Source organism: Tupaia chinensis, unplaced genomic scaffold (genome assembly GCF_000334495.1).
Source record: "Tupaia chinensis unplaced genomic scaffold, TupChi_1.0 Scaffold000089_1, whole genome shotgun sequence".
NCBI classification, from domain to species: domain Eukaryota; kingdom Metazoa; phylum Chordata; class Mammalia; order Scandentia; family Tupaiidae; genus Tupaia; species Tupaia belangeri.
In genome coordinates, this window is record NW_006159551.1 from 3,067,388 (window position 1) to 3,082,250 (window position 14,863).

The following is a 14,863-nucleotide window of genomic DNA, read 5'->3' on the forward strand; positions in this document are numbered from 1 at the left end:
TAGCAATTGTCATCAGCTGTTATGAGAATGCCATCAGTAGAGTAGATTTTAAGGGAATAAACAATGTGAGTTTCGGATGTGCTGAGTTGGAGATACTTATCAGACATCCAAGCAGGGACATGAAGTTGGCAGTAGAGTACATTAGCATGGAATTTATGAGTGAGATCTGGAAATAAAACTTAATTTCATGGAGTCATTGAACTACAGGTAGTAAGTTATTCAGAGAGTAGCAGGGAACCACAGAGCAGTTTCCTAGAACGTTCCAATATTAAGAAACTGAGAAGAGAAACCAGATTGACTAGTGAGGAAGGATAAAAATAACATCGGTATGATTTCTTGGAAACTCAATGAAGAAAATGTTTCATAGTGGAGGGATTTTACCAGCTTTTTCAAACTGACTGCTTCTTAGTCACATAGAAGTACTGAAAATTGACTCTTTAATTTGGCAATGTCTCTAAGTAAGAGGAGATTTTACACAAAAGCTATTATGGTGAAGAAATGTTGGCAAAAGCCTAGTTGAAGTGAATTGAAGAGAAAGTATCTGCAGTTAATAAATATTGACCCATAGAACTCCTATCAACACTTTCCTAATTTTCATCTAGGTATACAACAACCCATGAGGAAGGTCTATGTATCTCAGCACCCTGAGAAAGACAATATTGCCCCTGTAGATATTTTGGTTATCTTCAACTAATATGCCATTGTAAATGGCAGGAAAGCATAAATATGTAGGACAAATAATAATCCTGTTGTCCAGAATAACAAGCTAATTTTGTATAGGAAATCATGTTAAGATATATCATAGAGTAAAAACCTGAGGAAGATCTTAGTGTACCTATTTTTCTATCTTAACATAATGCAATTTATTTCTAGGCATTTCTTTTATATAGTCATACCTATTTATATTTTGGCATACAGAGTGTGTACGTGTAAGAGAAATATAACCACCACCACTATATTGCTATATACATAATGGATTGGTTAAGAAGTTAACCAACATCAGTTCTAGCACTGGTCATACCAGCAACAAACTAGGGTGCTAAGCCGACACAGGAAAATACTTTTTTCTGTCTCTTCTAGTTTTGTCATAAAGAAAATGAGTAGACAGGATTAAGTGATTACTGAGAATATTTGCAGCCTTACTGTTCTCTTATTGATTAATGTGAAATTCCCAAACAAAACAAACAAAAATTCTGTATCACAAATCAAAACAAAAATTTAAGGATTTTGTCAAGAGCAAGTGAAAGAATAAAGAGAAGGAATCATAAGTAAAGCTTTTAGAGTAAAATAGATGAAACAAACAAACAAAAAATCCCCACCAGGTTTGAGAATACCCATCTTGGTCTTACTGATATGGAGAATGGAGAGAAAACAATGACATTGGACCAGCTGATAGCATGGGGGTGAAGGCAGCTGGATCCCACATGGCCAACTGTATGGCTTGAGTCCCAGAGCCAGTGGCTTGAGAAACACACTGGGCAAGTGTGCATACATGCTGAAAATCCCAAGAGGAGAATGGAGGAGAAGGGATTGTGGTGTTGCCACCCCCACTTGGGTGTGATTTCTCACTTCCTCCTCTCTTCCTCTGTCTCTCTGATTAGCACACACACCCTATAGCAAATGAAAACAAAACATATTGGAAAATAATATTATTAAAGGAGAGGCTTAAGAATAAGAAAAAAATAAGAAAAGAAGCCAAGAAAAGGTAAAGTCTAAAATCTGAAGCTGAAAGAAAAAAGAAATGTACAAATCAGGCAAGGAGGAGGGAAATCACAAGCCTCTTATCAGTTTGAAATGCCCTGTCTTTAGAATCAGCTCTTGCCAAAACAAATTGTACGATCTGATCAAAACCTACTGCTCTTCCTTTCTCATTAGGCCAGAAGTCTGGCCAAGTTTTTGTATTTCCAAAATCTTTTTCGGGGAGCCTGGAGAGAGGCACACCCACAAACATTAACAGACCATTTTAGCCATTGATAACAGGACTCTTACTACATCTGGTACCTGACATAGTATCTTCATGATGTATGCTAAGCCTCCCTATCTCTTGTTAAAGGACATTCTGTTGCTGATCTGGGCATACTTTCCTTTTCTTGTCACCAATCTACAAGATCCCCCAGCCCCCTAGCCCTCTCCCACCTTCACTTACAGATACCTGGCCTTTTTTGGGCCAGGCTAATAAGAAAGCTCTTTTGACTAAATTCCAAACTTTGTCTCTCACTCTCAAAATCAAATAAAAGGAACCTTGTATCTGAGCACCCTGAGAAAGACACATTTGCTTTTCTCTGGGTCGATCACTCATACTTGTGCTTAGAAATAAACCACATTAATTATTATTTTTTATAGAATTGGTTGTTTCCACTGATATTCAGTATATCAGTTATTCATCTCTCTAGGAAAAATACAAGGAAATAATTTTTATCTGAATTTTACCACTTAGGAAAGCACTGATTCTGTGTATTGCTTAGACGAGGCAGGCAAATACAGACTAAGGCTTCTCTCCTTTGCACACAGTGGGTCATCCCAGGAACACACAAGTTCACTTATGAGCTTGCAGCTAGTGCAGTGAAAAAAGGTATAATTATTTTGGATGGAATGTGAACAGTACGACAGAAGGGCTTGAAACTATTAAACCCAGGGCTGAAAATGAAAGCACAGTATCAGTGAGAATTTAAAGGGCCATTAAGTTAGCCAAATGGGTGCCTGTAAGAAAAGTCATTTATAAAAATTGGGAGGTTGAAGGGGTTGTTTTAATGTTCTTTAACAAAAATTAGATGCTTGTTAATCTCTCCTCATTTGGAAAAGTGAGGGGGATAAAAACCTCTAAATAAGGGATGGCTTTTTTCAGGCTCACTATGTTCATGATATTGGGTGTCTGCTGTAGGTTAATTGGAATTTTAAAGTTAAAACAGCATTCTTCTAACTTTAAGTAGAATTTTTTTCCCTCCTTAATCTATAGTAAAAGATGTTTTGCACTCTCTCTTTGAAGACTAAGTCTGTCGCACTATTTGTAATTTGATTTAGAGGATTATTTCCTTAATCTCTTAGTACTGTCCTCTCAATTATTGCTTAAAGAGGTGACATTTTCCCCTCAGAATCCACATTTCCAATGCTTTGTCTTGTTGGATTTTTAGAAATTTTGGCAAAGGCATAAGGTAATCCCAATCTGAGAAATTTCGAAACTCCTTTTTTAAATGTGTCTTCAACAAATTTTAGTTGATCGTAACCTAGAAATTCAAACAGGAACTAGGGATAAAGAAATAATTTACCACCCTTTTCTTAAAGAACTTTTTGATCTACTGGGAGAATCAGACAAAAAAAAAAAAACCAAAACCAAAAACAAAAAAACACCAGATTATTACAGTGTCAGAGGATGAATGTGGTAATGAAGACACACCTAGTGGGCTTGTAAACACCAGGAAGTCAAGGGCATTAACTGACAAAAGGAAATAATACCAGAGTTAACCTTGAAGAGCAAATAGTAGCTGACCTTGTATATAAGAGGTGGAGGGGCCCTTTTAGGGGAAACAGTATTTACAAAGGTCAAATGTCACACAGTATGTCAACAAGTTAGAACAAGCTGAATGGTATGAAGGGATTTAGATGTGTAGTGGAGTAGCAGAAACCAAATAATGAAGAGCCCGTGTGTATATGCGTTCTTTTTCTTTTTCTTTCTTTTTTCTTTTTCTTTTTCTTTTTCTTTTTTTCTTTTCCTTTTCCTTTTCCTTTTCCCTTTTCTTCTTTTCCTTTTCCTTTTTGTTTTTCTTTTCTTTCGTTTTTTTTTATTTTAAGAGATTTTTGCTATAGGGCACATGTGCTTGATGGAGAGACAGAAAGTAAGAAATCTTACCCCAGAGAGGTTGCCCACACTGCAATCTCTTCTCCTCCATTCTCCTCTCAGAATTTTGGGTATACATGCATACAATTTCCAGTGTGAGTGTTAAGCCATGGGTCTGAGACTCAGACCCTGGTCAACCATGTGGGAATCCAGCGACGTAACCATTACACCATCTGCTGGTACCTGCTTTCTTAAGGACATATAAGAAAATCAACCAACCTGAACCTTTGAGATATTGCTCTATTTTAATCTCAACCTAGAGCTAAGGCTTAGATACCTAATGGACTCTAGCATTTATCTTAAGAGAAGCAGGATGCTTATGGTATAACAAAAGGGTCTAGGATTGCTGTTTGCATGTCTTCAGTTAGGTGTCGTCTGAAGCTACTGGTAAATTTTACACAAAAGTCAACATATTCTTTAACATATCATGGATGATGGTACAGTGGTAAAACACAAGGCATTGGGACTAGCCGTTAGTGTAATGCCTATGTCACTGGACTCCTATGTACTCGACTGTGGTTCCAGTCCCAGACCTGGTGGCTTAAAACTCATGCCAGGCGCATGTGCATGCATGCCCAGGATCCCAAGAGGTGAATGGAGGAGAAGGGATTGTGGTGTGGCTTTCTATCTCTTTGTTTCTCTCTGTCGGTCTGGCAAGTGCACGTGCCCTATGGCAAAAACCTCTCAAAAACAAAACAAAACAAAACAAAACACAAGGATTTAAGAGACTGATCCACATGAAAAGATTCTGGCTTCATGTCTAGAGACCTCCCTGAATACACTGGGCAAATATGTGCCCATGATCTGAATCTGAGTAAAGCCAGGGGTATATCACAGCATTGAAACCCTGCTAGGTGTACTCTCTGTTTTTCTCCCTCACCATCTCTCTCACTCATGGAAGAAATAAAGAAAAAGCTGCCATAATATACCATTCCTGTTTTCTCATTCTTGCTTATATGTATTTACTGATTTAAACACTCATTTATTTTTCTATCCTGTTGCCTTTGGTTATTATTGTTGTTATTGTTACTTTTTTTTTCTAATGCCAGATTGCATATATGAATCAGATGTGTAAGAGAGAAAGAGAAGACATTACTTCCAGTAGGGTCTAGTGTCACTGCAATCCTTTTTGTCCTAAGTTTTTCATCCTTATCAGGATCCTGGTTATGCATCCATGCATGAATCATTAGCACTTGAACCCTGGTCACCCATGTGGAATGCGGCTTCCTCTGCACAGTGCTTAACTACTGTGCCACAGGGCCTGCCCAGACTTTTAAGTGGGGTATGGTTTACAAATAACAGGATATGCAAATCTTAAGTGCACTTGTCAATGGGCTTTTTACATACATGTATCATAAATTAACCATCACAAATCAAAACAAAATATTTTCTTCCCATTAGATGAGTTCCTTTGACTCCATTTCTTGTCACTAGTCATAACTAGCCTCAAAGAAAACAATGGAGCCTTCTCTTTCACTTTGTATAAACAGAATTATTTATCTCACAGTAGATACATTTTGGCTATTTTTGAACTGCACAGAGTTTTTTTGTATGTATGGAATCATGCGTATGTGTTTGGGTGTGTTTACATGTGTCGTAGAGTAGGAATGAGTTCTTTCCTCCCCCATCACTAGTCTCATGGCTGAGGCACCCGTAGCAACAGATAGATTAGCAAGAGAAAAGCATGTAAATTTAATGCAAGGTTTATTATGGGATATAGGAGCCTTCAGAAATGAAGACCCAAAGTAACAGAAACCTGTAGGATTTTTATGCTAAGTTTGATTAAGAAGTTGATGTTTGCGGAGAAGTATGATTGGACAAAAAGCGTGTGATGAACTGGGGGAGTAATGAACTGAGGGAGTTTATCAAGTTATGTTCAGACTCTTCCCTATGTTCCTATGTCTTCACAGGTATGAACATCACTGATCACTGTCTTCTGGATAGAGGGGAGGGTACTTTCTTTTTGAGAGATTTTTGCTATAGGGCACGTAAGCTCGCCAGAGAGACAGAGAAGGACAGAGAGATAGAAAGCAAGAAATCACCCCCCAGGGGGGATGGCCACACCGTAATCCCTTCTCCTCCATTCTCCTCTTGGGATCTTGGGCATGCATGCACATGCGCCTGGCGTGAGTTTAAACCACCAGGTCCAGGACTCAAACTGTGGTTGACTACATGAAAGTTCAGTGACATAGTCATTATGCTAACTGCTGGTCTCAGGAGGTTCCTTTTTGAATGAGAGTTTTATGACCTGTTTTGGAAGAGAAGAGTAGGAGAAGGCCAGAGAGAAACTTTTCTATTTTCGTTATTTCCTGAAATTCCAAGTTGTCTTTTTGTGAGGTAGCATGTTCACACCTGCACCAGGACATGTGTGTGTATGATTCTTCCACTCTGCATAGGGTTTGACAAGTGCATCCTTACTTTTGCATATAACAGTAATTTATTATATTTATTGCTATGTAATATTCCATTGTACAAATGCACCACAGTGCATCCATCCATTGATACATCATAAATGTTTGTTTTATGACTGCTCTGTGGATGCAAATCCTCACACTTCCTATTTCAAGCTGAAGAAAAACAATACATTAAAGACACAAATACATCCCTGTTATCTTTTACTACTTTTTGAGAAATAAATCTTTTTGGGTAAATTCATATTCTTACAGATTTTTCAGCTAAAGTACCATTTTGACAAAGTATTTTGGTGTTTTTTTCCTGTTGTCTTCCTATCTCACTATCACTGAGCCCTCTTAATGAGCTTTTGATGAAGTCATAAAAAAGAATCACAAAGAAAAATAATACATACGGGCAGCAGGCAATGGGAAAACAAGGTAATGCCAAAAACTGTAGCTATAAAATGCAGAATGTAAACATTGTTATTTATGATCTAATTTGTGACACAAATATTAGAGTTCATGAGGCTCTGATATTAATGGTGATCCTAAAAGATTTTAAATTTCTTTTTTAAAAAATGTTTGGACAGGTTTTTGCTGTAGGGCGCATGCGCTCACAGAAAGACAGAGATACAGAAAGCGAGAAGTCACCCTCCAGGAAGGATGGCCACACCGCAATCCCTCTCCTCCATTTTCATCTCGGGATCTTGGGCATGCACACACATGCACCTGGTGTGACTTTAAGCCACTGGGTCTGCGACTCAAGCCACAGTTGACTACATGGAAATCCAGTGACATAGCCATTATGCCAACTGCTGGTCCCAAGATTTTATTTTATTTTTATTTATTTATTTATTTTGAGAGGTTCTTGCCATAGGGTGCATACACTCGCCAGACAGACAGAGACAGACAGAGAGACAGAAAGCGAGAAATCACCCCCCAAGGGGGATGGCCACGCCACAGTCCCTTCTCCTTTCTCCTCTAGGGATCTTGGGCACGCACGCACATGCGCCTGGCGTGAGTTTAAGCCACTGGGTCCAGGACGTGAACCGCAGTTGACTAGATGGAAGTCCAGCGACATAACCATTACGCTAACTGCTGGTCCCAGTCCCAAGATTTTTAATTTCAATGTGATTTCTAGTTGTAGTTCTATCTCTAGTCTCACTTCCCTTGCATCCTATGTGTATGTTGCAATATATTTAGATAAAGAATTCAATTATTTGATGAATTTGATGAGTACAGAAATCAACCTCTGACAAGATCCAAAAATAATTTTTCTACTCATTTTCCTCCTTAAGAAACAGATCATATTTTAGCAATTTATGATTTCTTTGTGTTCTTTTTTTTTTTTACCCTGTCCTTACACTATAAATCATAATGGAATGAAATGTCTTTTTTTCTATTTTAGTACATAGTTTAACCCTCGGTTTTGTGGCAGTTGTTTATTTATTTATTTTTCTTAAATCAAATACCAGTTTGCCAAAAGCCAATCACTCTGACACTGACATTTGGAGCAGTAATTTATTCTAACCTCAGGGAATTAGCTTTTCAGGAGTAAATTGAGCATTAAAAATTTCTATCTGATGTTTTAAAAAAGTTCCATGGAACCTCCTATCAACTAGCCAAGTGAAGCATGGCATATTGGCACTTACTTTTAGGTAGCATGGGATTCCAAAAAAATATTCTTGACTTGAATTGATTCTTTCAAACATTAACGTGATTCATGCAGTGACTTTCCCTGTGTTTAAGTAATATTTGCCTTCTCTATGTCCATGTCAATGTGAATGGCTTCTAGCAAATTCTAGCAAATTAGTGTGGGTGCAAGAAAACCCCCAGAATATGGGGAACATAGTTGATAATGAAATAAAAACATGATTCTCTTGAAATTAGTTGTGTAAATAGAGTAAAAAAAAAAAAAAAAAAAAAAATAAAGTATATAGAGTTTTTTTGTTCCTGAATTGAGTGATTAGGTAATTATATGGAGTTACTACTATAGCAATGTTGATGATGGTAATAGGAATGACATTAATAGTGAACTTCTGTGAGACATTTGTTATATGCCAGATAGTATAAAATACCATCTTAAAGGCAAGAACTATTCTCTTTTTTTGAGAGACTTTTCTATAGTGCACATGTGCTCAACAGAATAAAAGAAAGTAAGAAATTGTCCTCTTCCTCCAGAGCGGATGGCCATGCCACAATCCTTTCTCCTCCTGGGATTTTAGGCATGCATGCACATGCGCCTGGTGTGAGTTTCAAGCCACTGGGTTTAGGACTCAAATTGTGGTTGGCCATGTGGGAGTCCAGCTCCTTAACCACCATACTACCTGCTGGCCCCAGAGCAAGAGCTTTTGTTAATCCACATTTTTTCCTTCACTCATGATAGAGCCAATGGGTATGTGTGTTTGTGTGTGCGTGTATGTGTGTGTGTGAGAGAGAGAGAGAAGCATCATCAACAAAATCTGTCAACCCATGAGCTGGGGTCAACAACCCATGGATCCACGAAACTAGTGTTTCTGCCTGGTATGTTTTCAGGCTGACGAGGCCATGAATCCAAAACATGGTCACATGTGGGATCTGGCTTTTTTCTTTTCCTTTTTTAAGGTAGAGTGAGAGAGTGAGGGAAAGTGAGAAAGTATGCTATCAGGTCCAGGACTTGAACTACAGTCTGGTCATGCAGGAATACAGCATCTTAACCACTACACCACCTGCCAGACCCAGGATCTGGCATTCTTCAAGTAGCACATTACTACTGTGCCGTGTAGCCAGCCTATTTTATTGGTGATACATAGATAGATAGATAGATAGATAGATAGATAGATAGATAGATAGATAGATGCCTGGGTTAGATAACTTGACCAAAATTCCATAAGATACTATTTGCTGAAACTAAGAGTTATCACAAAATTTATTTGATTCCTACCACTATTCTATGTAGGGAAGGGTTCATTTAAGTTGGTATATAAAATTAATCACTCTATTTTTAAAACTTGGAATTTGAGGAAGTAGTGAACATGGCATCTGGTTGTTAGAAATGCACTCATTTGGATGGCCTCAGTGTTTCAGACTGAGATCCTTAGAAGCAGAGCATAAGTCACGATGTGGTTTGTTAAGATGCATGTGGTTTATTGAGAGAATGTTCATGAGAAAAAGGGAGGGAGCAAAATAAGTACATTCAAGTCTACAAGGAAGGCTATGACTACAGCTGGAGTCTACTTTCAGCCTAACCATGTAGAAGTCTCTGGAGCAGCAATTGCTCTAGAGAACTGGTCGCACTAAAAGGCAGGAGGATGTACATTTGCCACCCAAGGTTAGTCACTTATTAGCTGCACACTGCTCCTAAAGATGGGGTATAAATAACCTCAGAGCCAGCTTCTATTCAGCCAAAGAAGGGGATAGCTGTGAATCATTAGCAGCCTATTAAACATCATGTGCCTTTTTTAGGAATGAGGGAGGGAGAGGACGCAATAATTTTTCTTTTACTTTGTGAAGTTAGTCTTGACATACCCCAGGCTACCTAGCCACTGAAAACCTTCACTGACAAAGCAGAAATCCTAAATCCTTATAAAGTATATTCTCACCATCTGGTGCCCATCTGTCTTACTAAGACATCTGGAGCACTTGGTACTTATTGTTCAACATGTCTGATTAATGTGATATTATCAGTGTAGTGACTTCATTTTATTTTTCCAAATAGTTCATAATGTTCTAACATACCGTGGTAGAAAGCAGGAAAATTACTGTAACCTTGGGGCAAAGTGTATCTTTTTTCCTAATGTGTACCTTTCTTCTTTTTTACTTTTTTTTTTTTTTCTCTTTAATTGCTAGAGGGCACATGCCCTTCACCAGAAAGAGGAGAAAGAGAGGGAGAAAGCACCACTGATGGGGTGTGCTCATGTTACACTCCCATCTCCTAAGTTTCTCCATCCTACTAGGCTTTTGAGAAACTTATGCCCACTAAGTTTTTAAGCCTCTGAAGCTGCAGTTCAAACCATGGCTGGCCATGTGCAAGTTGGGTCTCTTAACCACAAGGCTACACAGCTGGCCCATGTATAATAATTTTAATGTATACTGTTGTCCCTTCCATGTAAAAGCAATTTTTTTTCCTTTTTTTTGGAGATGTTTTTTGTTACAGGGCGCACACACTCACCAGAAAGACAGAGAGAGACAGAGAGACAGAAAGTGAGAAATCACCCCCCCAGGAGGGTGGCCACACCACAATCCCTTCTCCTCCATTCTCCTCTCAGGATCTTGGGCTTGCACACACAGGCGCCTGGCGTGAGTTTAAGCCACAGGGTCCGGTACTCAAGCTGTGGTCAACTACATGGGAGTCCAGCAACACAGCCATTATGCCAACTGCTGGTCCCAAAGCAAATTGTTTTGAACTCATTTATTTTTGGTATTAGGAAAGAAAGAAAGAAACAAAGACAAAAAAAATCGCTACCAACTGATTTCCCAGAGCAATAAGCCCCATACCACACACTGGCTTTGTTAATTTGTTCTATGAAAGATGTCTCATCAAGGTCAGCTCTACTGTCTGAACTTGCTATAATTGCTACAAATTAATGATTAAGCTTTTCTTGCCCCAAGGACTAAGATTGTATAACAAATAGAAATGCAATGGGTATCACCATCCCTGTATTCTTTAAAAATTTAAGGGATGCTGGGTCCAGCAGATGGTGTCATTGTTACATCATCAGACTCCCACATGGTCGATGGTGTTTCGTGTTCTGGACCCTGGAGCTTAAAACTTAAGCCCAGAGCGTGTGAGTGCATGCTCAAAAAATCCCAAGAGGAGAATGTAGGAGAAGGGATTATGGCATGGCCATCCCCCCTGAGAGGTGATTTCTTGATTTCTGTCTCTGTGGAGAGTGCATGCAACCTATAGCAAAAATTTCTCTATTAAAAAGAAAAATTATGGGATACTTATCCCTCATGCTTTTTCTCCAAATGTACCATACAGTTTATTCCAATTGGGAACCAGGGAAACCACTACTGTGTGGATCCATGGACCACCTGTGAGACAAAACTGAACTGGAGCACCATTTATTTCCTGGTCCATAGCTCCCATTATCATGTGAGGAGCTGTGGTGGTGATGACAATGCTTTTCATTCCTGGATTATGAGTTTCAATGTAGATCCTGTATAAAAAAGTCCTTGGACAATCTAATTGATTTCCTTTATGTAGTGCATCACTTGGAAAGTAAATGGTATGAATGCCTTTGAGAAAGAAATGAAGAAGTCATTCCTCTGTTCACTTACGTTGTCATAAGGTCCTAACTCATGGGGATTATCAGTGAGTGAGTTTCAGACCTGGTAACTGGGCAAAAAATTATGACTTATTGGGGCATCTGGCCTCAGCCCAATTTATAGCAATATCTTCTAAGGGACAGTTTACACAGAACAGCCTCTATTGACTTTCTCAGTGAATGCAGATTCTCCCTAGCAACATATTTCTTGTCACCAGGATAAAAGATATGTCCTTCAGGTCCCCTAGGGGGACATAGTCTGTTAGTGGTTTTTCCTGTCTTACATAGTAGACACATCGTAGCAAGTATTTGTTTTTTTTTTTTTTTCTTTCTGAGTATTTTTATGTCTTCTTCTACTCTCTGCTATGGCTTTTTTCAAAATTTCAAGAACTATCCCTCCTTTGGCTAAAAATGAGCCCTTAGAACCCTTGTCACAGTGTTGAATCCAGAGTCATAGGCATATAACACATTGTTTTTTTTTTTTTTTTTTTTTTTTTTTCTTATTTATGATTAGTTGGTTACCTGACTGGATGATTGACGTCATAGGCATATAACAAATTTTTTTTTTTTTTTTTTTTTTTTTTTGTATTCTAATTTATATTCTGTCCCTTCTTCCTGGATCCAGCACCCTGAGGATGTACTTTTAATCATACTCTTCTTATTTCTCACAGCATATATTGACAGCTTTTTCAACATAGAATTCTCTCTTGATTTCGTAGGCCAGCACTTACTCAGTTGGCCAGTGCTGAGACCTAAACCTGATTTTTACAATGCCCAAGATGGGGAGGGAGGCAGATCTGGGAAGGCTAAACATTTTCTTGCAGGTTTCTTGCCTCATTCTGAGTTTTTTCGGATTCTTCAGGTGAGACCCTCTAACAAAGGGAGTAAGATGGCGAATCTAGGGAATTGATGGTTCCCAAGCAGATCTCCCAAAGTATCATATGCCAGGTTCCACTGGGAAGGGGAGGGAGTTGGTTACTTCCTTTGTTAGTTTGTTTTACCAAAGGGAATTTTCTTCTGATCAAAAACTCCTGCTTTCCCTGAAAATTCTCTGAAGCAATGTTTCTCAAATTTTTTGTGTTTATTAGAATCGCCCAGAGGACTCAGCAGAACACAAATTCCTGAGCCTCAAGCCAACGCTTGTAGTTTGCTAGGTCTGGTTAAGGGACTAAGTTCTTGCATTTCAAATCCCATCACAATGCTGATGGAGAGATTTAGGGATCACATTCTGAGAACCACTACCTTGGAGACAGGGGCAACTCTGAGCCATTAGCGATAAACACACCCAACCACTGCAGAGTGAATGTACCTTCCTCAAGAAAGGTAGAGAAAACCTGGGGGGTGTCAAATCATCCATTTAGTACTGCATAAACATAAGTGATGTTGAAACAACCATTCTGACCAAATTAATTTATTGCGGAAGAGCATCCCTACAAGAATCTCTACATGTTGCCTCATTTAAACATTTATTGCATTAACAACATTAACATGGATACTGTATTTTTTTTTCCCCTGTCAACTTCTAAATAAAAAAGTAGAAAAACTCTACACAAAAAATGATGTTTATTTAGGACTAGGGAATATAATGTGGAATACTCTTGCCATAGTAGAGTATGGCCATATTCAAAGAGTTAAGAGGAGATGAGGGTTTTTTAAAGTGTGGAAGGATTGGAACCAGCAGATGGCATAATGGTTATGTCGTTGAACTCCCATGTAACCAACTGTGGTTCAAATCCCGAACTTGAACTGGGACTTAAAAAATTCACGCCTGGTATGCGAGTGTGTGTGTGCCCAAAATCCCAAGAGGAGAATGCATGGCCATCCCCTCAGAGGCTGATTACCCCCTTTATGTCTCTCTGTCTCTCCGGCAAACCCTACACCAAAAATCTCTCTTTAAAAAGGTGTGGAAGGACTATGTAATTTGTTTTGGAACCATTGTTCTTGGTTATAAGATTTAAGTGATAATGGTGATTTCAGTTCAAGGTTGGACAGATTTCTGCACAGATATCCTTGCAAAAATATTTTTTTGTTTAAGTTAGTTGTTCTGGAAGAATCCTTGTGACAGTTCTTGTTATCAAGCATACTTTCCTGAGAATTACTCCCTTCAGAGTCTTCCCTGGCTTTATTTAGTCAGAGTTTCACACAAGTTGACACAAATTACCTTCTTTCGATTCAACAGCATTTTTGCTTTCAAATGATATAATCATGAGAACTTCGGTGCTTTCTAGGCTTTTCCTTACTTCATTGGTTTGGAACATTTTTTTTTTTTCTTTTGGAGAGGTTTTTGCTGTAGGGCGTGAGCGCTCATCAGAAAGATGGAGACAGAGAGACAGAAAGCGATAAATCACCCCCCAGGGGGAATGGCCACACCGCAATCCCTTCTCCTCTGTCCTCCTCTCAGGATCTTGGACACGCATGCATACGCACCTGGTGTGAGTTTAAGCCACTGGGTCCAGGACTTGAACCATGGTCAACTATGTGGGAGTTCAGCGACATAGCCTTTATGCTAACTGCTAGTCCCAGTTTGGAACATTTTTCTTTTTTGCTATTGTTATTTGCTTGTTTTCCTTGTTCTAACAGTAAAGAGGTATTTGCCTAAATCCCATCTGGGTAAGAAAGAGCAGGAGAGCCAGTGTTCCATCCTATAAAGTCCTTGCCTAAGGAGCATCTATAGTAAAAACAAATCCAACTTTGAGAAAATAAAACTTCCCTGTCTACCCTTTCAAAAGCTTGAGTACTACCTGATTGTCAGCAAAGAGAAAAGAGTTTTCAAATAGATTTAAGTGACAACCACAGTAATTAAAGTTGCCAACATCTGTTGAACAATAGTAGGCAAAAAAAAATCACTTATTTTGAAAGGGAAACAACAGCCTAATCATGTGATTTCATACATGGAGGCCTACATAAGAGATCAGATGATAACTATTGGAGAGAAGTCTCAGTTCTGTCATGGGGGCTAATTTTGTCTTGAAAACTTTCTAGATTTAATGGCAAGTGAGGTTTCATTTTTTTTTCTTTTTAACTGCTGAGGATGATGTGTTAGAATAAGTGATTTTTCTTTTAAGGAGCTCCAAGTTAAAGATGTTTCCAGGTGATATTTTTGTTAATGAGGTTGAATTGGGCTCTCTCTGTATGGAGAGAAAGGAAGCTGTTCATGGGTAAAAAAGGAACTTAGAGAAGAGATGGGGACTAAGGGCCAGGAGGGGATGCAGTTGAGAGAGCAAGACAAGGGGATAGGAGGGTAGAGCGGAGACCATGGAAAATAGCCACTGAAGGGGAGATGGAAAGACATACTGAGAGAGAAGACGAAAGAAGTGCATTGAGGAAGAGACAGATGCAGGTGGAGAAAGTAAAGACAAGCTCCAGCACTTTGCTCAAGAGGCGAG

General features: G+C 38.8%; 1 protein-coding gene across 1 annotated transcript in view; it reads left to right on the forward strand.

Moving 5' to 3' along the window:
* Positions 1–14,863, forward strand: part of GRM7 (glutamate metabotropic receptor 7) — a 1,001,339-nt gene that overhangs the window by 545,073 nt on the left and 441,403 nt on the right. Inside the window, exon 8 of the mRNA XM_027769777.1 lies at positions 12,149–12,339. Within this exon, the coding sequence (XP_027625578.1) occupies positions 12,149–12,339 (191 nt within the window). The remainder of the gene's footprint in view (positions 1–12,148; positions 12,340–14,863) is intronic.